We start from the raw sequence: 24,477 nt of genomic DNA on the forward strand, positions 1-24,477 counted from the left end.
ATGTGTGTACTTGTCATTTCTGTTCATTCAAAGCAGGTGAATGTGAGCTTTTCACAACCTTGGTGACGATCAACAGGAAAGTGATGCAACAATAGTTTTTTCTGTAATGTTTAAGCACAGAATTGTATGCACTTGTGTATATACAACTGCCTGTACTCATTGGTCCTTTGATGGTAAGAAATGTGAATGGACCTGTGTGTTATAATCAGTAATAACCTGCAGGTAGGCTTGTTTTAATTAAATGTGTACAGTGCTTGAGGCTGCTTGTTGTGTGACAAACTCGAAGATTTCAGATGAGCTTCCACCGGTTACTGGAAGGGCAGTAAAATATGAGATGCAGCTGAGGGTTGTGATTAGCCCTGTATAAAATGTGAGATAGTTGTCACTGTAACATGTAGCACAATAGTAACATGTATGCAAACGGTTTGGACAAATCAAAATGCAAGATGGTATTGCTGTTTTGTAGTTTTTATTTTTAATGCATAATTTGTTCGAAAATTAGTTGAAAGATGGGAGTGATTTCATTACTGAAAATAATTTTTAAAAAGCAGGTTGTTCGAGACTATATTGAGTCCAAGGCATCAATACATGTAGAAAAATGTCATCCATTTGATTTTACAGCATAGGTTTGCAGACTGTTTGTCCCGTCATCGTAAATGTAGACATATAAAAGTTCTTAATTGCCAAGCTGACACATTCGGCTGTGTCATAGACTGTGCATGTCTGCAGCTGTTGACAGAGAGAAAGCACGTTGTTTTGGTTGCAGTCCAGCGTAATTATAGAGAAAGTGAAGAAAGTGGAAATGTACCAGAGCCAGGCTTTAATGCATCACACACAAGGTTCAGTTGAACAACATATATCTTATTGTGTAATCGTGACAAAGTGGTGATCACTGAGATGCACGTCACACATATTGCATAATCATCTGTCTTATCTCTGATCTTGTTTAAACACCACTGGAGAGTTTCACCAAACAATGCCAAGATTTTACCGAGGAACTTGATCTGAGAGCAGATATCATGTATTGCTGCAAAATAACACTTAACTGGTGTTCAAAATGTGTGTAATAGTCAGATATCTTGACCTGACATGACTGCATTTCTCTTTTACACAATCTAGACTGATCCCATGGGCCTTATTGTTCTTTGAAAACTAGTAACCTAAAAGTCTAAATGGAGGACTAACTTATTAAAAAAAACACTACTTTGGCTTAAGAGATCATAAAAAGGGGAGCGTTTCCTGCCAACATCTAGGACTCATGACCTGCAGGAAGTTTATCAGCCTTTTTAATTACAGCGTCTAGTTGTTGCTAACATCATCTCTGTCTGCCTCGAGGCAGTGTGACAACCTGTGCCATCTTTATGAGAGGTATCAATATTTCTTCACCTGATGGTAAACAACTGACACATTCACACTTTTACTGGAAACAAACCTGGTACATATGGCCATCAATCACAAACGTGAGGAACAAAATCAGTGATCAGTGCCATCATCTAAGGACCTCGGGGTTATGACGGTGAACTGAATCGGAAAGACGAAAGCAAAGTAGAAATATGTGCAAACTCCTAAATCTCTTTGTAGAAGATGGCTGGCCGCTCTGGTCAGGTAAAGATGTTTACAATAAATATGCAAGTACAAATATATCAAATCTCATATATCAGTGATCACCCCTGCCATACTAAGAAACTCAAAAGTACCATAAAGTTTCATCTAATTCTTCTGTTGAACATTTAGTAGTCACATTACTTGTGTCGACTTGGATCACATGTATTCTGTGCGATGAAGATGGCAATCATTCCCATAAACCTGTCATCTCCTTCTGTCCCTCCCTCCTTCATGGACGTCACACAGAAACAGTTCGCTTGTGCAACATGCCTGACTCATACAGCTTTGACGCCGGCGCTGTGATTGACATGAGTCAGACTGCCCTGTGATCTTTCAATATTCTTATATACAGTCTATGGGTGAAACGTATCACATACTGTATCTTTTATTTTCCCAACCTCTGTTTTAGCCATGTGGTCGTTGAGATACGCTCTACACATATATTCACATAATGTGTTATTTATGGATGCACAATTTTTTTTCAGACCAAGTACAAATACTTACCTTTGAGTACTTGCCGATGTCGAGTACCAATATACTTATTCATTTATTAGTACCATTACAGTTCAAACGATAACTTTGTTGCTGACATTTTACCATTCAACATCGTGTTTTCCTGATACAAACAGAGCAAAGTTCTTTGCTGTATGGATGGGTGTTAATAACTAATCGTTTAGGCATGCTATCAGTTAATCATTTTAAAGAAATATAAAAAATATATAACTGAGCAAAACTCAGAGGAGCGGCTTGTCACTTTAAGGAGAATGCTGGTCCACCTTAAAGGTCAGCCCAGCATCAGCTGTCTATCAAGTAAACACATCTCTGTCTCTCTCACACACACACACACACTCGCTAACGTTGACAGATTATGTCAGTCAGACAAACAGCTGACTACCTCAAAGCTAAACTAATAGATGTGGTGGAGTCTGGAGTCTGCATGTGTCCACGACAATGCGCAACATTGTGGCTGCCAACTCTCCCGGAAACGGGCCGCTGTCTGTTTTGATGGATTTAACATGGTTGTGCATCTTTGTGCAATTTTGAATGTGTAAAGCGTGTTTAAGTTCTCTGCAGCAAGTATTCCCTATGATATGTGCACACAAGTTTAACGTTCAGGTGATCCAAGTTGATTGTGTGCACCACCGTCACAATAATAGCGGCCCGAGCAGAACAAAATAACTCCAAACAGAGTAAAGAAATGGTACACTGATTCCTACTGATAGAGGCATGTCTGGGCTTTTACAACTGAAAATGTTCTCACACCTCTATTGAAACCAGACAAAGAGGCTATAATATGTGGTGATGAAGTTTCAGACGGGGGACAAAAGAGCTGGTCAGAGAAAACGAGCTGAGAGGCAGAAAAGGAGAGAGAGAAGGAGAGAGAGAATGAACCAGTTAAGTCATCTTGGGTCCAAAGTAGATTTAACAAATATGTTTGTGTAAGACATTTTTATTTTGGTGGATTAAGGTGGGTAGAGGCTACACAAAGTGTTTACATGATTTATCCTTTCTATCTTTCAGGGTTTTTTTTCCAGATGTGATTTATTTGCATAATCTGAGACAGTAATGACATCAGGGCAGGCAACACTGTTACACTGTAAACCAGGTATTGCCATAATAAGTTTGCAAAATAACAGCACAGGGAAATGTGCTCTTACAGTAATTACATTTAAACAAAATCCGCGATAAATACAGTTCTTCAAATGCAAAGAAACTTTCTCACACACAGGGAAGTTATGGATAGGGAAGCTCTTGACTTTTTTCTGTTCCTGTAATGACATTTGTATTATTTGTCCAGGAGTTTGGGTTTTGGCTGAACTTTTCAATGAACAAATGTGATCACTGGATTATATTTGGGAAAGCTCTGCTAATGGTTAGGCATGTGTTGAGGAGGTTCAAGTATCGGTTTGCAGGTATGAATGAGGTCAATGAAGGAGCTCACAGGTATAACAATGTAAAGTGCATGTGTGTGCGTGTGTTATGAGGGAGAGTGAGAAGAAGAAAGTTGACCAGTGAGAAACCCAAAGGCTGAATCACTGTGTGAGAAGCAGGGAGGCGTGGTTGAGAGGGTGTGGCTCACGCTTGGCACCGGCCCAATCCAAGTCCATCATGGCTCTATAAGAGAAGCCCGTTCCTCCCAGCTTCACAGCAACTCAGGAAACACTACCTACCGTGCCTGTCTTCTCACAGTCTTATCAGCCTTTTGCAAGAAAACATGGGCAGACAGCAGATGTATTTGGAGAGACTGTCCCGGTTCTTCCAGATCCGTAACAAGCTGCTTCGCCAGGCCCTGGCAGAGTGTCTTGGCACTCTCATCCTTGTGGTAAGTGTGTGATTGTACAAGTGTGTGTAGCCTATGCATGGAACTTATATCGCATCATCTCATGCTGAAATAGATCTTTTTTTTTTCTAAAGCTTCCACGCTTTAAATGAAGAGTTTAAAATGATCATACTGTTAAATATAGTGCATGTTGGTAGTAGTTGTCTGTCCTCTCACAGCGTTTACTTTTCTGAAAGTACCCTCACCGTTCAATTTTATTGTGATCAATTACACTCTATATGACAGCATTTGTATTCTTTTATGTATGTATGTTTGAGAAGTGATTGCAGAAACTGCTTGTCATTTATAAAATATTCATGGAGTTCAAAGCGAGCAAAAGGACAATGTTTGTGTTAGACAAAGAGTGTGAATCTATAGGGTTACTTTCAGAACTGAGTTCGCAAAAAACAGGTAAGTAACAGGTTGTTCAGGACATCATGCTCTGTGGACAAAACCATAAGATAACACAACAATATTAGCTTGGATGCTGGGATCCAGGATCCAGGATCCCGGAGCCAAGACCTCATGACTTTTTGTGATCATTCAGTGTGTTAGGTGTTTGTGTGCACGAGTACGAATAGCTTCGTATCACGGGCATTAAACTACATACTGCACTTTTAAACATCACTTACGTTAGTCCTCTTTTACCACAGACTGATGCTTTGCAACACTCAAAGGGCAAATCTGAAATAGTAGCTCATCATCCCACTTTGCCCCCGTCATAAATGCTGTTTCAGCTTAAAATGAACATTTCTGCATCGCAAGAGAAACAGACACTTCTTTTGTTCCTTGAGTAAAATAGATCCAGATGCTGAACTGATGTACAAACAATGGCTACAGTACTGTAAGAAGTATTTATCTTACCCCTGTCTTGGCAGAAACTTGGTACTTGGATTTAAATTGTTTTAAATACTAGTACAACAACCAGTTTAGTAGGTTAAAGGCTCCCATAATGGTTTAACATTCCCAGCGATTAGTGACTCATTTTCAGTGATATGCCAAAGCCAGTTATAAAGGCGTAGAAGCACATTACTTTTATTTGAAATGAACATTTTGTTCTGATGCATAATCCAAGTCAATGTAACAAAGAAAAGAAAAAAATGACTACTACTTACATAAGAGCCGAGGATTGAAAATTGGCTCTTATGAAAATTGAAAATATTTCATAGTTGTTGTAAAAGGATTCAGCATCAGGTATAACTGCTGACGGGACAGAAAGGTGCGGCGGCTGATTCTTTAGTGACACATGTCGATGGCAGCACTGGGAGAGTCGGTGGCAGAACAATAGGCATCACATCACTGACATGACTGATGTAGTGTCCTTCCTCTAGCAGATATTATCTTATTATCTATCTTTATTATCTATCTGTCATTATCTTTGTCAACCACGTTCTCTCTCCAGGCATCAGCCTGGCAATACATTGTATCCTAGTGACAAATTAAACATGGCAAACTTGTTAAGTAATAAGTAATCTGCCACAAGTGTATGATGGCCTGGAGGGATAGATGACGTGACGGTGAGGGTGTGTGTAACTCTTTGTATTGATTTTGGCATTCTTGGCATGTGTCACTAGCTCCTAGCAACCTGTTAGGATTTATAAACAGAATATTTCATGGTGAAGAGAATGACTTTTTTGCCACAGGCTGTGGGCAGTATAGTGTGTTTGGATGTCCGCTGTTCACACTCAAAGTGGAATTTGTAGTATCTGATACAGATCAGTCAGTCCTTGAGGGTCACCTGCAGGCAGCGAATGTCTTTGGTTGTCCTGTAACTGTTCTGTTAACCCCTCATTGCACTCTCACAACGGTGCACTTCATTTTCCACTTCAAAACACTGTTCCCTGCTCTGACTAGCCTTAGGGGGGGCTTCTGAGGCTCTTCATCCTGAATTTGAAAAACATCACACAGGTTGTGATTTAGAGACTGGTTCCAGGCCAGCATATGTGTGATGCCTTCAGCTCCTAAACAATAGCCACATGTGTGTTTCAGTAGGCTCACTGCTGTGTTTTTTTTTTATAAGCTCCCCGACTGTGTTAAAAGCTGGGAGTAGCTGCATGGATGGATGACCTGCTGAATCAGCCAATTGAATGTTGGTTGAGGAGGTGTTGTGGGGCAGTTAACTAACTATAACATAATGACAGCAACATACCAAGTGTCTGGAAGTCTTAAACAGAGTGAACACGCAGTCACTGGTGAATATGAGCACTTCAGAGTTATTGCTCTCAGATTCAGTGTCAGATTTAAATGAGACCTTTCTAGTGGAAACAAAACTAAGCACAAATCTAAATTTTGTTTTCCTGAACTCACCCGTATCACAACACATCCATCTGCTAAAACAATAAAAAAAACACACATACAACCACATATATTCTAAGATATGGGTAATAAAGTTAAAATTACAGACAGGAATACAAAGAAAATATCTATAATATACCTTATTAGTAACAGAAATAGTAAGTAGAGAAATAATGGACACAGAAAATGAATAACTAGGATTCATCAAATCAAAGGAATCAAATCAGATCAATAAAATAGGAAGGGGCATCACACTTTGCAAAATTGACTGTCCGTTCCCCGGTTAGGATAATGGGGTCTTCTTTAGACATGATGTCTCTAATCGAGTTTGAGTGGGAAAGAGGGGCGGATTCTTTCCACTTAAGTAATGGGGCTTTTATGTAGAATTTTTCCAGTCACGGCTGGCTTCATCAGGGATGGAAAAGAGTTTAGACTGAGCCCACTGATGATGAACCCCCCTCAGGCGCCAGTCCCTCTGAGTGTGGTTCCCCCAAGCTAACCTCAACATCTGAGTCCTGCGGTCGAGCTGAAAAGCATCCTCATCAGGGGGCTTTAAAGAGCAGCAGTCTATGCATGGACCACACATATTCCTAAACCCAACACATACAAAGAGGAAATGGACACACACACACACACACACACACACACACATAATGACACAGGATGCAGAATAAACAGTATGGCACCTGCTTGGCAGTAAACTCCTACATTTAAAAGCAACCAGTTCTGTTAATCCTTCTTCTTTTGACAGAATCAGTCACGTGCCCGTGAACACATATTTTCCTCTACTCCCTCATCCAATAAGGAATCAGATTTTCTTTCTTTTTGCCCCCCCCCCCCCCCCCCCCCCAAATCAAGGTCAACTCAGACCTTACTGTCCATGCAATATACTGTACTCCTGTGTTCCATTACAAACACAATATAGCACATTTAATTCTGAGTAGAGCTCATTGAATGGGTCTTTGTTCAGCTGGTTTCACTGATAATGATCACATTTATTCTCTCTCTTCAGATGTTCGGTTGTGGTGCTGTGGCCCAGCTGGTGTTGAGTGGTGGTTCCCATGGCATGTTCCTCACAGTCAACTTTGCCTTCGGCTTCGCTGCCATGTTAGGCATCCTGGTCTGTGGCGAGGTATCAGGTACACAACGTTTCTCAGACAAATTCAATATACAGGAGCACATTTTCACCAGCTTTGTACTTTGTGTTGATACGTCTGGAGTCTGAGTGTATATTTCGTTAATGTTGTTGCACTTCATGGTCTATAATACTGACACACTGTCACCATGTACATTTACAGGTGGCCATCTGAACCCTGCAGTGACCTTTGCCCTATGCCTGCTCGGAAGAGAGCCCTGGAAAAAGTTCCCTGTGTACTTCCTCTTTCAGACAATCGGTGCTTTTTTTGGTGCTGCTGTCATTTTCGGCATGTACTACGGTAAGGGATCACTCCAGATGTGGAGCCACATGTAAAAAATGTATGTTATTACAACCATGTACGAACAGATTTGTGTTTTAGGCTTCACACAGTCTACGTGCGTTATTTAGACAACCTGTCTAAACAAGAAAATATTTCATGCTATATTTTGTTGTTTGTATCCCTTTAGATGCCCTGTGGGACTTTCCTGGAGCTTTCAATGTGACTGGACCTAATGCCACAGCTGGCATTTTTGCTACGTACCCTGGAAAACATCTCACTCTTGTCAATGGATTCTTTGACCAGGTACCCCTTTGAAATGAAAACAGCTGTCATACTCTAAATTAAACATTTTAAAATATAGGTGATACAGCTCAGGTGTCCAACTCACGATTATCTCGTACATGTACCTCTCTCCAACACAGATCATTGGCACAGCAGCGCTGATCGTGTGTATTCTGGCTATTGTGGATCCACACAACAACGCCATCCCCGCAGGACTGGAGGCCTTTACTGTGGGATTTGTGGTTCTGGTCATTGGACTGTCTATGGGCTTTAACTCTGGCTATGCTGTCAATCCTGCCAGAGACCTCGGACCACGTCTTTTCACTGCTATTGCTGGGTGGGGCGGCGAAGTTTTCACGTAAGTGCAGAGATTTTAAAGCATTTTCTGCATCCACGGTTTACCTCTATGTGAACACTCACAGTGCTCACTATCCTTGTCCCCTTCAGACAAAGTAAAACACGTCTTTATAATTAACTCTTCTTTTGTCACTCCTCAGGGTTAGAAATGGCTGGTTCCTGGTGCCTGTTTTTGCTCCATTCCTTGGCACCATCATCGGTGTGATCATCTACCAGCTGATGGTTGGCTTCCATGTGGAGGGAGAAGTGCGTGACAAGAAAGGCCTCGAGGAGGAGACTGTCCAACTCACCAATGTCGCCACTAATGACAAAACCAAGGACAAATCCATGCACTGATTGTGTTAGAGAGCTACACACACTAACACTTGCACATTCTGTAAATACCAACACATTCCAGCATTTTACCTTCCAGCCACAACTGGTTTTGTTTTTTTTACAAACCATCTTCACAGCTGTTGGGTTATCTCCCAAGTTCCCCCACTCTTAACATTATCATGTGATTGTATTATATTATAGAGAATGTTTGTGTGCAAGTAGAGAGGAGAAACACAACTTCAGAAACACAGAATTACATTAATTCTTTCAGGAGATGAACATTTGAATATTAGAGTCTATAGCACTCCAGATTGAACAGTATTGTATGCTTCATACTAATGTAGTTTTATATAAGTTTTTACATTGTAGATATATATATATATATATATGTTTAGACAGACGTATGGTCACCATAACCAATTTCTTTGCATTTCCTCCGTCCAGAATCTTTCACTATTAACATTTGAGTTCAGGAAAATTGTCAGGAAATTGGGAAATATACATTTTAATCTTCAACTTAAAAAATTATAGATTTAAATATATTGTAAATGTTAAGTATAGTAAGTGAAGTGATGCTATCCATGTAGACTACGTCAACTCTGTTGTTTAGAGCTGACATATGGTGAAGCACAACATTCTTCACTTCATCACGGCTATCTAAAAGCAGCCATAATAAAGCTGCTGTCTTTTTACATACACTGACTTTGCCCTGTTAAAGTCCAAACCAGCAACTCTTAAAAAAAGCTTACAATTATTTTGAAATGTTATCAGCTAGCAAACTTCATAATTTGGCCTTTGTATGAACTAAATGTTATTAGAGGAATCATTGTAGCCTTCTAATTTGATGCCTTCAAATATCAGATGTGTTAACAAGTGAGAATGATATGTGATGTACTGCACAATATTAACTATCCGTCTTTAAATTGTTATGTAGTCTATTGTAGTGCACATTGTGTATGGCTCCTTGGTTGGGTGCTAAACTGGACTGTTAGCCTCTTGGTAGAAAGTAAGTAGGTTGAGGGGAAATACTTTTGTACTGAAACAATAAAGTTCTCTTTTTGATTGTTGCATGAATGTGGATCCTGTTACGTTCTTGTTACATTTTAGTATTGTTTGTCACTGATACTACTCTTTTTGGGAGGGGGTGGGATGTAATCAGATTACACCAGGGCACCAGGGACAACATTGGGTCAGATGGGGTAGGGTGAGCAACATGTGGGCGACTTCTCTTCTCAGCAGATTGAACAAAATATTTTCATTCCATTTAGTCTTCATACTCTTTTTAAAATAAGAGAACAGAGTTAAGAGAATGAACCAGCCTTGTCCACCGTTGAGAGTTAAGCGGAAAACAAGACCACAGCCATGTGGACAAACTCAACACAAGCACTCAGCTGTGCACAAATAATGATTTCATGTTCCCAAAAGGAGACCCGCTCCATCATTATGCAGTGCAAAGCAGTATTTTGCACTGCTATTTAAAGGCCTCGGTTTATTTCCAAGCATACCTCAGTACCCACAGACCAGAACTGGGCCACCGTCCTTCAGTGCATACTGTATATCAAATCAAATGAGCCCTGGACTTCTATGCCAGGGGTTCATTCTGATAGAAACTCTTGCCTACATTCCATTTATCAACAAAATATGAAAACTACATGTAAATGTGAATTTGAGGAGAATCACACAAAGGACAATTCTGTTCTTGCAGAGTTTGGATTCGGGCAAGCTGTTAAAGCTGTATGTGTCTCTGCGCTGTACCTTTTCCCTCTGTAGTAGCTCTGCTCAGGTGTGCTGCATTGCTCAACAAGGTGCACCTGGCCTGGGAAGGATGTGCTTAAAAGCTCTTGTGCCAGCACCAGAAGAGAGAGAGAGAGGCTGTGGTGTGGGGACTTCTGGTCTTGCTGCCTCCCAACCTAGGATTTTGTATTTCCTTGTTTGTTTCTTTTCATGTTATTAAAACCCATGGATTTGATTGTTCTAAAGGGGTTTACTGGGGTTGATTTGGGTCAGTGGTGAAGTGTTGTTCGCCCCAAAAGTGCTGCCCAAGGGTGTGGTGTAACCAACGGTGTTTTTATATGTAAAATAAATGGTCTTATACACATACACAGAGAGAGAAAAAGAAAGAGTGAGTGAGCAATTTCACAAGTTACAAAACTACAAGCCTGAATTAAGAATGCGATATTCTATCATTTATAAGCCTGTGGCCGTACCAAATAGTTCAAAGTTAACATTAAAATGATTAAATACCGCAGTACAGTTTCACATTTTCCACAGTTTAATACACGTTATGATCCGACTAAGCACATACCTGTTTTCCTTCACTTGTCTGAATGCTGCTCCACCAACTTGTGCTCGAGTACATAATCCACTTTCACTCATTTTCTCAAGTTCACTGGTGGCCGCTAAGAAAGTCTCCCCTCTCCTTGCCGAGCAGTCAATCCCAAGCTGGTGTTTGCGCCAACAGATAGCCAATCAAATTTGAAATAGGCCGCAGTATGCCACACAGGCCACCGTACTGTGGACACCACGAATCAGGAGAACGCAGTCTGAAGCAGCAACATACTGGCTACTTAACATGATGACATTAAATCCTAGAGTATATTATGGCAGAAAGTAAGCTTTGAGAATGAATAATAACATAACTTGTATGCACATGTTCTCTCTGATGACAACAGGTGGTGCTATACCCCACCTGTCCCCAGTCACCACTTGGTGTAACATAAGCCAGTATGAATCCTCCCATGAAGGCTTTGTGTAAAAAAAAAAAGGTTCCCTTCTTCCCAAAACCGAATGCTTTCATGCTAAACCTCAATATAGCATCTCATGATCTCACATACCAAGTATATTCCTTTTCACAGGATCTGGTACTGGGTATACCTGTAAAATCTCCATCATATCCCCGAGGCCAACTTGTTGATGCCAGAGTCTCATCAAAGCATTTGCACCTGGCTATATTTCAGCATTGCGTAACACACTTTCACAGAAACAATAAGCTGATAAATATGTGGGATAAGTCAGCAGTCTTCTCGCTTTTATTACTGATATACAAAGAAAGAATGAAAGACAGAAAGGAAGAAAAAAGAGGATAAGAGATTAATTGCTCTGATAAGTTCTTACAACTTTCCCTGTACTTTACAGAGCACTAAAATGTATCTCACGCAGTTGTACGGAGTGTCTGGTGCAGGCTGGTAACATTAATGGCCTGTTTTGTTATACATAAAATGAAACACCTGAGGGAAGAGCTCGTACCATGTGCTGGCCATGTGTGTGTGGGATAACAGCAGCTGGAGTTATTCAAATAACAAACAGCTAAATCAACATATTCAATGCACATGTTCATTGCAACGACCCAACTCATTGGGTCTTCCTGACCACTGAAAATCTTGTTGTTGCATTTTCAACAGTCTGTGCAAAAATAAACAAGAGAGAAAGAGAGAGAGAAAGAGAGAGAGAGAGAGAGAGAGAGAGAGAGAGAGAGAGAGAGAGAGAGAGAGAGAGAGAGAAAGAGAGAGAGAGAGAGAAAGAGAGAGAAAAAAAAGCAATTTCACAAGTTACAAAATGACAAGCCTTAATTAAGAACTCAATATTCTATCCTCATAAGCCTACGGCTGGACAAACTAGTTCAACTGTTGATGCATCATGCATAACGTTAACATTCAAACAAAGTACCATCTCTACCTTCTTTTGTATGCTAACAGTTAGTCACTTTTTATTTGAAAATCACACAAAACAAAAACATGGTTCATTTTACCAGCAGTTAGAGTGATTATAATATCCAGTGGCTGGTGGTTCCCGAGGTGCTTTAATTCCAAATCATCCTCCAAATTAAAGGTTTCAAACTTGTGCTTGCGTACATAATCCAATTTCATTAATTTTCTCAAGTTCGCTGGCGGTCGCTAAGAAAGTCTCCCCTCTCCTTGCCAAGCACTCAATTCCAAGCTAGTGTGTGCGCCGACAGATAACCAATCAAATTTTAAATGACGCAATAAAGGGGCTACGGGCTGTCAGCCCCACTAGACATCAAATTTGTGTGATCAATACAGACACACTCTCAGCATGCGTATTCAGACTTTCCCACAAACAATTCACATTGCATTGTGAGAGAGGGGCTAGCCCCACAGCCCGCGGCCGCTGTATGCCACACAGGCCACCGTACTGTGGACACAGGAGAACGCAGTCTGAAGCAGCAACATCCTGGCTAACATGATGACAACATTGAATCCCAACACAAATGATATGCACTTTAGGAAGATGCTATATTCATAGATAATACATTATGGCAGAAAGTAAGCTTTGAGAATTCATAATAACATAATTTGTATGCACAGTTCACTCTGACTGCCCCTAATGACCAGTCACCACTTGGCGTAGGATAAGCCAGTATGAATCATCCCATGAAGGCGTTGTGGGAAGAAAGAATATATTCCTTTTCATGGGATCTGGTACTGGGTTTACCTGTAAAATCTCCATCTGTGCCAGCTTGCTCATGCCAGAGTCTCATCAAAGTCTTTGCGCCTGGCTATGTTTCAGCATTGCGTAACAAAACAAGCTTATGTGAAAACATCAGCAGTATTCTCCCTTTCAATACATATAAAAAAAACAAAAGACGGAAAGAAAAACAAGTATGCATAAGAGGTGAATTGCTCTGGTAAGTTCATACAACTTTCACCCTATAGTTCACAGAGCACTGAAATGTATCTCACACAGTTGTATGGAGTGTCTGGTTCAGGCTGGTAACATTAATGGCCTGTACAGTAAGAGCTCGTACCATGTGCCGGCCATGTGCGTGTGTGAAAACAGCAGCTTTTACTGTGAAGCTGCAGTGAATCCATCAACATATTCAATACACCGACTTTGAAGAACTTGGTGATTCCTATCCATCATTCAACAGAGTGGATCCAAGAGAGTGGATCAACAGAGTGGATCCAAGAGCCAGTTCTACATGGAGTAAATCACAACCTGTGGGGCAGTGAACAAACCATGCATACGGTAATATCAATAACACTACAGACACACACACAGACACTTCATTAAATACTCTGTCAAACACGTTGAGCAATACTTATTTCAACTGTATGGTCCACATACACAGATAATAAAACAAGCTGATATGGACAGTAGAGGTATCTGAAAATGGAAATCATATGGAGCATGCAACAACTCAGACCTTTGAAAGTCAACACAGTGACATACACACATATGCACAAAAAAGGTATAGACAATTTATTATTCAATGTGTAGTTTGTGGAAAGGAGGTAGGCACCTCCATCTCTTTATGAAAATGTTCATTCTAACGACCCAACTCACTGAGCCAGATTTGGTTTTTGCCGCTGAAACAGTCTGTGAAAAGAACCAAGTAAAAACACATCTTTGTATAACACACCCCTCTTTTTCATACAGGTGTGTCTCCCACTCTCTTCTGGCTCACCTGCAAGCAGACACACCTGTGCACATACAGTACAAGCCTGTACGAATTTGGACAGCGATACAGTTAATGTGTTTGGCTCCAGCACACTGGATTAGAAATTAAACATTGACAATGTGGTTAAAGTGCTGACATAAATGACTGAAAGCACTTTTACCATCTGTAAAAGTGCTTTAGGGCGATCACACGATCCACATTGGATAACCACAGGTTGGGCGTACGATCCCAAGACTATTCACCAGACACAAGAATTACAAAGCTGACATCAGCACTTTACCTTCATAAGCAGTGTGCAGGAGTACCGACACAAAACATTAAAGAAAACTAACGTTCACACCCAAATATAAACTGCATTGTTATCTGTGTGGCAGGTCTACAACAAAACATAAGTAAAAAGTAAACCTAATGTTCTTACGATGTAGCTTACACACAGTTCGATGCCAATTATTTCGGAAGCTAAAGGATTTGTTTGCAACAAAAAAAAAAGAAAAAGAGAAAGAAAATAACCTTTTTCTCATCAGGCATGTGGATGTGGTTTAGAAGGGTGTGGGGTGCCATGTCATTTTAGGGTGCTGTGTGTGTGTTGTTCATTAAACTTTGTGCCCTCTCATTAGGATAAACACTACCAGCAGGGCAGACGGGGTGTCAGCTCTAGGTTTGGTGCACAAAAATGTCCATTAAAAGCACATATAAGCAGGTTTACATGGACATTCTTTCCTTCTGGCTGTGTTTTGTCCAAACACAAATCTGCTCATTATTGTTAAAATGAAGGAGAGATTAAATGGACCTACCCAACAACAACACCTCGGCCTCTCCCAAAAAACAGTAAAACGGCCTTTGGTTCTCCCTTGTAAACAGACTCCTCCTGCTGGGAAGTTTCCGTGCCACAGGGAATGCCATGTTCTCTAGAAGCCTCATCACCGTCAACATCAACCTAACATTTCTGTGATTACTGAATCCCTGAATTAATTACTATAAATGGTGCTTTTGTCAGCAGCCATTCCCTTTCCCCCTCACACAGGATAGTATTAAACTATGGAGGGTTGGCTGATGTACACTAAACACTGAAAAACATACGCTTTAGATAATACATCATGTCACTATGTAGTCATAAAAAGTACAAGCCAATTGTATATACCGTTTATATATCCCATTTTATTAGCTGTTTCACATTATAAAATACTTTTTTGTTTAAAAAAAACTAACATTTACCACAAATGAATGGTCTACCAGGTTGAGACATACAAACACAAAAGGTCAACGATAGCTGACAAAACAGTCTCAAGTCAAAAGCTGGTTCTGCAGCTTTCAACCTCATCATCTTCACAGTGAACACAGACTAATGGAACAGTTTAAACATCTTTAGGTCCATGTCAACTGTGCAAACTTCATCTGCTGATGAAGAATGTGTGGTGAGGTTAAAAAGCTCAAGTGGACCTTGAGTGGAGATCGTTTCCAAGGCTGAGAATGAACTGTCAAGCTCAAATCAATGTTAGAAGCAAGGCCTCTTTTCACAATTCAAATTAATAAATGTCTATGTAACAGTACTGAATTATACTGTGTCAAACATTTGACATTTGCTACGTACACTATGTTAAGATTTCCTTCTGAAACATCTTAACAACCTACATCTAACAGTGTTTCTAGCAACACACCACCACAAAGTTGCGAAACAACTGTAATTATAGTTTCCTCAAATAATCCCAATATTAAGGGCGTGAGTCTCAGGAGCCAAGGTGTGTTTGGGTTTGTTGTTAGGCATGTTATGACAAGTAAATATGTAATGGGTCACCTGAGCTCATCCCACAGCGCAACAGTGTCCAACATTAAACTGGGGCTAGATGGTCAGATCTTCATATAGGCCGAGGTAAAAAAAAAAAAAAAGATTAGTTCCCTAAGTATTTATCCAACTAAAGCCCTAAGCTATTGTCTACTTTGCCCTTGAATTGTACTTAAAGTAAGCAGAGAAAAAGATGTCTGAATGCTGTAACATTCCTTTAACAGTCCTTTGATCCAACAGGAAATCCCTTTAATCTCAAACACCAGAAGACAAGACTTTTATAAGCTTATAGTTCAGCTCACACTTACACACTTTGTTCTACTCTGGCAGCTTCACACCAGCTTTTATCTTCCTGAGCTAAGTCAAACAGAAACGGTCTGATCCATGAGCTCTACATTTGATAAAAACCACACAGTTTGCCTAGTATCATTTTGACGCCAACAGCAGGTAACCTTTTATTTTGCCTTTTGTTTTTCTCCCCTTCAGATAGATTCAGAACACAACACACATACTTTAACCTTGCACAAGCAACCATGCCATGTCCAGAAATGCCTAAACAGCGCAACCTTCAGGCCTCGTACAGTGGAGTAACAGTGCCGTCCTTCCACTCGATCAGGATTTCTCCTCGCTGTAAAGTGGGGGAGGAATGCGGGAGGCGCATGGCATGCTCTGTCAGCGGGGCTCTTTCACTGGACACCGGGGACCCAGGAATGCTCACCTCAGGCCTCGGAGTGTATGACTTCAAAACACACACCACCTTCTTCCTTCTGGCAGAGTTAGACAAGGACAGATAGTGGGTGGAGGTACAACAGTTTGCTTTGTACCAAAGCTCTTTGAAATGTTTTGCCCCAATGTTTCCTTCATTTTCTCTATGTTCTTTAAAAAAAATAAAAAATAAAAGCTGAATTTTATTGAATGTGGGTCTCCCAAATTCTATATAAAATGTACATTGAAGACCAACATTCAATACAAATATGAGCAGGGTGTCAGCTGCGCATTAGATAGACTTGTTGTGTCTTTTCAGTATGCACTTGAGAGCCTACTGTAATGTTTCATGTTATTGAGTTTAAATCAATTTATTACTCTGAAATGTGAAATGCCCATCACACACAGAGACCAAAGCGATGTCTTAAAATTGCTCCCTTCTTCAGATTCAGACTCAAGAAACTAAAATGTATCCAATTTTCAAAGAGAAAACAAAATCAAAACAAGCAAATCTATAGCTGGTACCAGTAAAATTGAGTCTACTTTACCATATAAATGATTAGTTAATAAGTAAATTGATAATACATTTAAATAATGTTGGTCAACTAATCCTTCCAAAAGTAAAACTATGAATAAATTAAAAAATGTGTTTTTTTCTGTGTATTGTGTGTGTGTGTTTAGCACTCACCTGTTGGAGTAAACATTGAGGATAAGAATCACAGTCCCCAGAACCAGAGCCAAAGAGCTAAGTACCAGCATGGTTATCTTCCAGCCCATCCCTGTACACATGCACGCAGACCAAGCGACACATCATTCATTTTACACAACCCACATTTGAACTCATATTTACCTCTTTCTAAGTTGTGATTCTTGTTCAAGTACTTGTTACATTTCTGTCAAGACTCTGAACCTTCAAATAAATGCCCATTGACACTCCTTTGCAAACATTGCAACACAGTTTCACATTCACCCATCTCCACCTAGTGGTGGAAAGGTAAATACATCCTCACTGAACAATTGACAGAGCTGTTATGTTTACTCCTTCAGTATTTTGGAATTAAATATTTCCACTTAAAAAAATTGACAGACAGAAGTTAGATTATTGAGTTCAGTCTCCCAAACTTACCATAGTCCATACTGAAGAAAACCATGGTGGGATCTGAAGGGGATTTGGTGCTCGGGGACAGAAGAGGCAACTCCATTACAGGATGTGTTTGTGTGACTTCAACTGCCATCATACCGTCAACTACAAGTAGACAAAAAAAGGAAACTAGAAGCAATGACCAACACTAAACCTCACAGGTCTGATTTGTTTGCCCTTCTGATGAAGGAAGTGATAGTTGTTTGTCCATCTTTAGCAGAAAGATGGAAATCAGTACAAACAGGACATGCCCGATATAAACACAGCACGAGTCAGCATTGCGGGGATGCTGATTCATAGAGTGGTTGGCTGCCGTCCCGGATGAGGAAAATATTGATTAGTCAAAAGTGCACTCAAATAAATTCAATCATCACGACAAAAGCAGGCATATTGTAATCTAATCTACAGGCCATGGCAGAAAAACATCACGTGACCAAAATCTAATATATCACATGCACTTTTGAAACGCGTGAGCATTTTTGGTTTTCTATATTTTAGCCCACAGACTACAATTTGCACACATCAATATTTAATGCAAATCATTGTGCAATAAATGTCAGTTTTGCTATGGTGAGAACAACTTGCAAAGGTTTCAAAATACTTGAGTAAAGTAACACATCACAATGGAAAGAGGGATGTCCTGTAGAGACTCCCTGTCGATGCATTTAAAGAAATCAAAACAGTCAAGCTTTGAAGATCAGCAATCTTTTCCAAGCCCGACACATTCATTCATTATCCTTTTCACGATGTCCACGTTTGCTTGTTTGTTCTTGTTTTCTGACAACATAGCTTGTCGAAGAAATGCTTTTTTGCTTTAATCCTTAGATTTCAGCGGGTCCATGAATGCACCAACACGTTGAGTTTTGGAAATGGTTCCTGCTGGCAACCACACGACAACAAAACTATAATCTATGGTTATTTCTTTTCTAATTCAGGTCTACCATAATATTAACAAAGATTTAAAAAGAAAAAGTATACTTCACTAGCATGACCTGATTCAACTATCTGACTGCAAATTAGGAAATCAATCTAAAAGCTCATGTGATTGAAATATGGTTCACAATAATGTCAAGTATTTACACTGTTGGTGATAACATTTGTAATTTAGGGGGGTATAACCTCGCAAAGCCACTGGCCGGTCCTTAAAAGAAATTTATGTTGCTTTTATTAGTCACATACTGTGGGAAGATTTAGTAAACTACTGTTAGTGAGAAACTTTAAAAGGTCCTTACGTGATTCAGCCTTTATATCAGAGACGACACTTGGAAAAATCCCAGGTTCCAATGATTTCCCCAGATTGTGGTGAGGTTGGTGTTGCTTGTCTCTCCCATTGCACAGTGTCTGGTTGTCAAGCGTCCGCCACCTGCTGCCAGGCTTGGAAAGAACATGAGACATTTTATACTCTTTTTAAGTAAAAAACATGCTACAATATGCTTCTCCCCCCCTAGTTTTTAAAGTAATCTGACGGTACTATCAGAGAAAAACCTTCCGTTCCTCTAAAATATTATTACCTGCTTGTGTTCCTTCGAAAGGAAGACCAAAGTGGATTCTTGTGCTGCACTCAGGTGCAGCCCCCTCCCTACCAAAGTGAGGTGGCCCTTCTTGGAACAGAACCATGCCTGGCTGCTTGCCTCTCTGCCTATATCCACCGCTGCCACCCCGGCATCATCAGTGTTGTCACTTTCGGCCCTGAAGATGCAGGGCTGCAGGTGGACGCCTTCATACTGCTCTCTCGGTGCGGTCAGACACTCCCCAGTGTGGTGATTGCTGAGGGCCTGGCTCTCTGGGAGCCAACGCCATTCCTGCAAGGCTGAATATGGGCTGCAATCACCCAGAGATACTCTGCCTCCCAAAGTCCCTCCGTGCACCTGCAGACATTTAGCCAGCAGCTTGTTCTGAATCTTTAAGCCAGACGACTCTGTGGAGGGGACATGGGGGGGAAAAAGGCATTGTTCGAGCTGTTATAATCCTCTCAGCCATTGTTGTTATTTGAGGAGGGAGTTTATACAATTAATTACGTTACATTTTGTTTTATTAAAAAGCATGCAAGTCAGAAGAGTAGAGTTTGACAAGTAGCTGGTAAGTGTCCTACTAATCGGCATACAACAGAAACAGAAAAAAGCAATATATCTTGATCGCAACACAACTTTTTCAATGTAACGTAGCTGGTCTCCCTTTCTGCTAATAGCTACATTCTGGTAAAAGAGGCCGGATCGGCTACACGGGTTAGGCTTGTTATTTATCGATGTAACGTTAACGGTAGCTTCGACTTGGAAAGGGTCTTTCGAATAACGTACTAAAGATACGACGAACAACATGCAGCTATTGGACAGCTAACGTCGAAAAACGTTCATCTGAATACGCGAGCGGCCGTTTTCCTTGGCTTCGAATCGCTTTCGATCTTTAAAATCTTTAAAACAGCTTTTAAAATTACCTTGGAAAATGACGAAGACAAGCAAATAGACACACGGCAGCCTTCTTCCCATGGCGAGGACAGGCACTGATACTTTGGGGGTATCCCGTGGCAATCCAACCTGCATCTATGGAGCAACAAGTGCAAGTGGGCTGGAACTAAAGTTCATGCAACCTCCCACTGCGCGTCCATCAGTGGGGTAGATGAATGGAGGATCCGAGCATTCCTCCTCATAACTCTTCATTGGGACATGTATAGTTCAAAATGTATACTTCCGTTGAAATGCTATTTTATTGTTATTGTCCAGGGATCAAAGCGATTGCTTAATATCAGGGATGACTTTGCCTGTTTTCGACTTTCTCCTCTCCACCTGTTACTAGGTCGTCACTGTTTACACTGTGTTCATTTGTTCACAGCTAATACAACCTATAGACATTCCTTGTTTACCACTATGACATGCAAGGCAATGTGTTTTCAACCAGTGTGCTGCAGCTCCATGGACTACCAATTAGATTTAAAGAGCATAAATCTGTTATAAGGAGAAAATAGTGTTCCAAGCTGAATAGGATAGCCCACTCGTTACTGTGAGAAATGGGACAGCTTTTGGGGCCTGCATGGTCACATGATGTTTTTCTCTGTCATGATGCACCGCAAGGTATGTGAAAGACCTGAAACACATTAAACATATTCAGTGGACTTAAAATGATTCAAACCTTGGTCTCAAATAACATTTATTTGTATTCTGATTATATTTAACACAACATTACATTAAATATTGAAATAACAAACATGTCACAGCCAACAAAGATAAGATAAAGAGAAGATAAGATAGACTGTATTGTCCCGAAGGAAATTTGTCTTGGAAACATAGTGTTTGCTGTTAACAAATACAAAAATAACATAGTGCATACATACAGTACATACACAGACTGTCGCCAGTCCACATGCACACAGTGCCTACAGTACATGCACAGACTGCCACCAGCCAACAAATAAATTGCACACTGCCCATCATACAAGACACCTGTAGTGTATAGTTAAGATAAAAATAAAGAATACAAATCAACGTTACAGGGGTTAGGCTCTGGCTAGCTTGCCATTTCAGGCTGTGATGGACAGGGGGACAAAGAACTGAAGTTCCCTTTTTGCCTGCAACCACTACTGAAAACCCAGGAAAACCATATCCATGGTTTGCACCTGGCAAACTTAGAGCTTGCATATGGAAGAGAACAAGTTGAGGTAAAAGGCATTGCCATGAATGAATGAATGAAAGTATGTGATAAAAGTAAGGAACCTGAGTAAAAATAGGTTTTCAATAAACTAAAACAAAGCATTTTTTCCACTCTACAGGGAAATGACTGAGGGGCACAGATATGTCATTTATACTACAGAAATACAGCATGCAGTTTTTTATGTTTCAAAACAGCAAATACGCTACAATATGAATAGCTCAAATGCCCTCATCATCTGTCAGCATTTTTTAAGTCAAGATTATCTGTTCCTTTAGAAGCTCAGCTTTTGTGATCCAACCCAGTCCTACTGAGTGTCCTGAGAAGGGGAGAAAGGAGACATATACGGGGGAGGTTCGTGTCCCTGTTGAAACAGAGGAGGAGCAGTAGGGGCTTGAGGCTGCACTGAGGATGAAGCTGCAGTTGGAAACCCATATGGAGCAGCCTGTTGAGGCCACTGATTATTATATCCACTTGATATGTTTGCATATTGAGTGGGATCTGGTGCTGGGTAGCCATAAGCAGCTGAACCTGCAGGTACAAGATAAGGTCCAGTCGGGAAGGCGGGGGGAGGGAAGTCGCTGTAACTTGGGGCCCCAACAGCCCCATCTGCAGGACCCCCAGCTCCACCAGGCTGAAGGGCAGCCAAACCAGAGCGAACTATGACCAGGGGAAACACCACCTCCGGGTCAACAGCAAAACTGATGTCCAGATACACCTGGGAAAGAGAAACGTATGAAACTACCATTTATTTATATTAAATTGACTGTGCCGTCTGATAAACATGATTATAGTCTGATATTTTACTGTTTGTACTGTAAACATATATGCTGTTGTGTGGTTATGGTGTTTTGTATTTCTAACAGTTGTTGAAGCGTGGGATTTAAGACAAGAATTGTCTGTGCAACAATTACATAACTGCCAATATTTGCAAACAAATGCAAATACTCAATTTCTCTGTTGATGTAACACCACTATTACATCATTACATACCTTAAGGTAATGGTCAACTGTGAGGATTTCACAATGATGGAGAGTTGGGATGACATCGGCAGGAACTGTTAACTCGCAGGAGACGGATTCCTCTGAATTCGGTGCAATCGTCTCTCCAACCATTTTGCACAGACTTTGGTCACTGATATTAGTGGAGGCATTGGCACGGTACACTATTTTCTGCTGTAGACTGAATTTGGGCTTCATTTCTTTGGAAGAGGAATTGTGGATTTTGGCAACAACAGCCACATTGTCACCTATAAAAAACAAATCATAACATCTGGATATGCACAGTTTTTAAAAAAAAAAAATGTCACAACACAATAACAAAATTATACATTACACGTATACTGTAAGTAAGTATGTAGTTGAGTGACTTTACCAGGAGAGCAAATGTTTGTGTTTACGGTAGCAGACATTTGGACCTGTCCTTCGGAGAAAGTGCTCATCTTTTTATCCACTGAACCAGACTGTGGACACTAGAACAACAAAAACAAACAAACATATTTTCTTTCAATGCAGCTACTCATACGACTGAAATTCAAAGTTTAGGAGAAAATATTGTCATCTCGCTGTTAAACTGTGGATTAGCCATCCTTGTCGGTTATCACCAAAAAAGGTGAACTCTAACATCCCAAAATGAATCCTTCCGGACTAGGTTTAAGAGGGGGGCTGGGCAATACTGTATGCTCTCTCTATTCTCTAAAGGGCCATAATATCATATCATTAAATACTCTCATCACTCACCACCCTTCTACTTTTTGCTGAATCCATTTCCTGTTTATTCAAACAGTGTGTTCTATTTGTTCACATGCCACACCCTAACTCTCAGTCGGTCCTGTTGACTGCCTCCTATTATATTATATAAGTACAGTACACTGCTGTTATGTTAGAATGTTCCCCATGCCAGACTACACTTTGCTCAGACACATTTAGTATAAAACTGTTTTCATCCCTAACTCTGCATTGTTTCCTTCAACCCGTCTGTTCCTTTCTTTCAGTTATTGCCAGCTGGATCTTTAGTCATGTGGCTTGATATCTTGGATATTTTCCTTCAAATATTTGAGTTAATTTGTACTATTACAAACTCATAACATGTATCACTGTGGTGTCCCACCTACCATTACTTGGCCATGGTGGGAAAGGGACTTTGAAACAAATTTGAGCTCTTTTTGTACTGTAGAAGGCATCCGCCAGCTTCTGGACACCTTAGCTTCCAGCATGTAGACAATCTTTCCATGAAGCCCCTTGAAGGATGACGGCATGTCCCTGTAAGACAAAACCAGTCCATGAATGCAGGTATTTGTAAACACAAACACAGTAGCCCTGCTAGATGCTAGAAATGTACACTTACCCCTGTGGAATTGTAAACCTGAACTTAAAGTGATGGTCTCCTTTGGGAAGTACAGTGGCTGCAAAATAACTGAGAATCATTAACACTTCCTGTTGGGAACTGACAGCTCTTTATTTGCTCAGTTGGATTTATTAGACCTACCTCAGGTTGTGTTTAGAAATGTATACAAATGAACAATAATATGTGGCATATAAGTAGATAGCATTAAGTCAAGATAACATACATCTGTGCAGTTAAGATGAGCGAGCGAAGCATAGGGCTAAATATTTACCAGACATACCTTTCTCATTTTCAGCAATTACGTGCTCTTTGAGTTTCAGGTATCTCCTGTGCGCATTGTACGATTTACTGTTATCTCCGGTGCCATGAGTCCAGTGCACGCGCGCGTCCCCTTTGGCTTTCACGGTCAGGGCCTTCACTTTGGTTTCTTTTGTCAAAGTGAAAGTGATTGTGCCTGCGATAGTATCTCCTTGAGAAAAAGTGTCCTCTTGGTTGAGAGCTTCATAAAACAGATTTAAGTCCTTTATCGGAGACATTTTGGATGTACCGTTAGCTGTCAAACGCGTTTGCTTTCCCCACCCACCTGTGTCTACACGGAGCGACGGCTGACTCTCAGCTGGATGAGGCTCCGCCCGAAGATTGAGCTCACACAAAAATAACGTCACACAACGTGCTGTCATTTACAACAGTCCAGACTGTTGTAAATGACTGTCAAAGTAAATATTTGTAAAGACTGTATCTTTTTTTATTCTGGTTTCACGACTAGCGAACTCGTTAGTAAATCAAATGAATGGGAAACAAAGTACAACGTGGTTGCTCTAAGCATATAACGAGAACGGGGGGCTCAA

General features: G+C 40.6%; 3 protein-coding genes across 3 annotated transcripts; 1 reads left to right on the forward strand and 2 right to left on the reverse strand.

Annotated features, from left to right (window-relative positions):
- The first annotated feature begins 3,765 nt into the window (after nt 1-3,765).
- On the forward strand, nt 3,766-9,666 carry LOC306697001 (aquaporin-3-like). Its single transcript, XM_079160739.1, has 6 exons — nt 3,766-3,928; nt 7,233-7,359; nt 7,519-7,656; nt 7,826-7,941; nt 8,061-8,278; nt 8,418-9,666. The coding sequence occupies exons 1-6, from the start codon at nt 3,821-3,823 to the stop codon at nt 8,611-8,613; spliced, it is 903 nt and encodes a 300-aa protein (XP_079016865.1). The 5' UTR covers nt 3,766-3,820; the 3' UTR covers nt 8,614-9,666.
- Nucleotides 9,667-15,040: 5,374 nt separating this feature from the next.
- Nucleotides 15,041-20,126, reverse strand: LOC306696997 (uncharacterized protein; the record flags this gene model as incomplete). The annotated part of the gene is made up of 6 exons (XM_079160735.1): nt 15,041-16,561; nt 17,188-17,278; nt 17,626-17,745; nt 18,873-19,014; nt 19,152-19,558; nt 20,075-20,126. The coding sequence occupies 6 exons, from the start codon at nt 20,124-20,126 to the stop codon at nt 16,363-16,365; spliced, it is 1,011 nt and encodes a 336-aa protein (XP_079016861.1). The 3' UTR covers nt 15,041-16,362.
- Nucleotides 20,127-20,875: 749 nt separating this feature from the next.
- Nucleotides 20,876-24,203, reverse strand: LOC306697232 (arrestin domain-containing protein 3-like). The gene is made up of 6 exons (XM_079161018.1): nt 23,910-24,203; nt 23,630-23,687; nt 23,397-23,544; nt 22,658-22,754; nt 22,276-22,532; nt 20,876-22,000 (listed from the first exon to the last, which is right to left on the reverse strand). The coding sequence occupies exons 1-6, from the start codon at nt 24,163-24,165 to the stop codon at nt 21,590-21,592; spliced, it is 1,227 nt and encodes a 408-aa protein (XP_079017144.1). The 5' UTR covers nt 24,166-24,203; the 3' UTR covers nt 20,876-21,589.
- Between the last annotated feature and the right edge of the window lie 274 nt (nt 24,204-24,477).

This window comes from Pholis gunnellus (genome assembly GCF_910591455.1).
Source record: "Pholis gunnellus genome assembly, chromosome: 6".
NCBI lineage: Eukaryota > Metazoa > Chordata > Actinopteri > Perciformes > Pholidae > Pholis > Pholis gunnellus.

Bases quoted from the DNA above. Each gene is read 5' to 3' on its own strand.
- LOC306697001 (XM_079160739.1), top strand. From the start codon at position 3,821: ATGGGCAGACAGCAGATGTATTTGGAGAGACTGTCCCGGTTCTTCCAG. The intron at 7,657-7,825 runs GTAAGGGATCAC...GTATCCCTTTAG, and splicing joins CATTTTCGGCATGTACTACG to ATGCCCTGTGGGACTTTCCT. The intron at 7,942-8,060 runs GTACCCCTTTGA...TCTCCAACACAG, and splicing joins TCAATGGATTCTTTGACCAG to ATCATTGGCACAGCAGCGCT.
- LOC306697232 (XM_079161018.1), bottom strand. From the start codon at position 24,165: ATGTCTCCGATAAAGGACTTAAATCTGTTTTATGAAGCTCTCAACCAA. The intron at 22,533-22,657 runs GTAAAGTCACTC...TGTTTTTTATAG, and splicing joins CACAAACATTTGCTCTCCTG to GTGACAATGTGGCTGTTGTT. The intron at 22,001-22,275 runs GTATGTAATGAT...TCTCTTTCCCAG, and splicing joins CAGTTGACCATTACCTTAAG to GTGTATCTGGACATCAGTTT.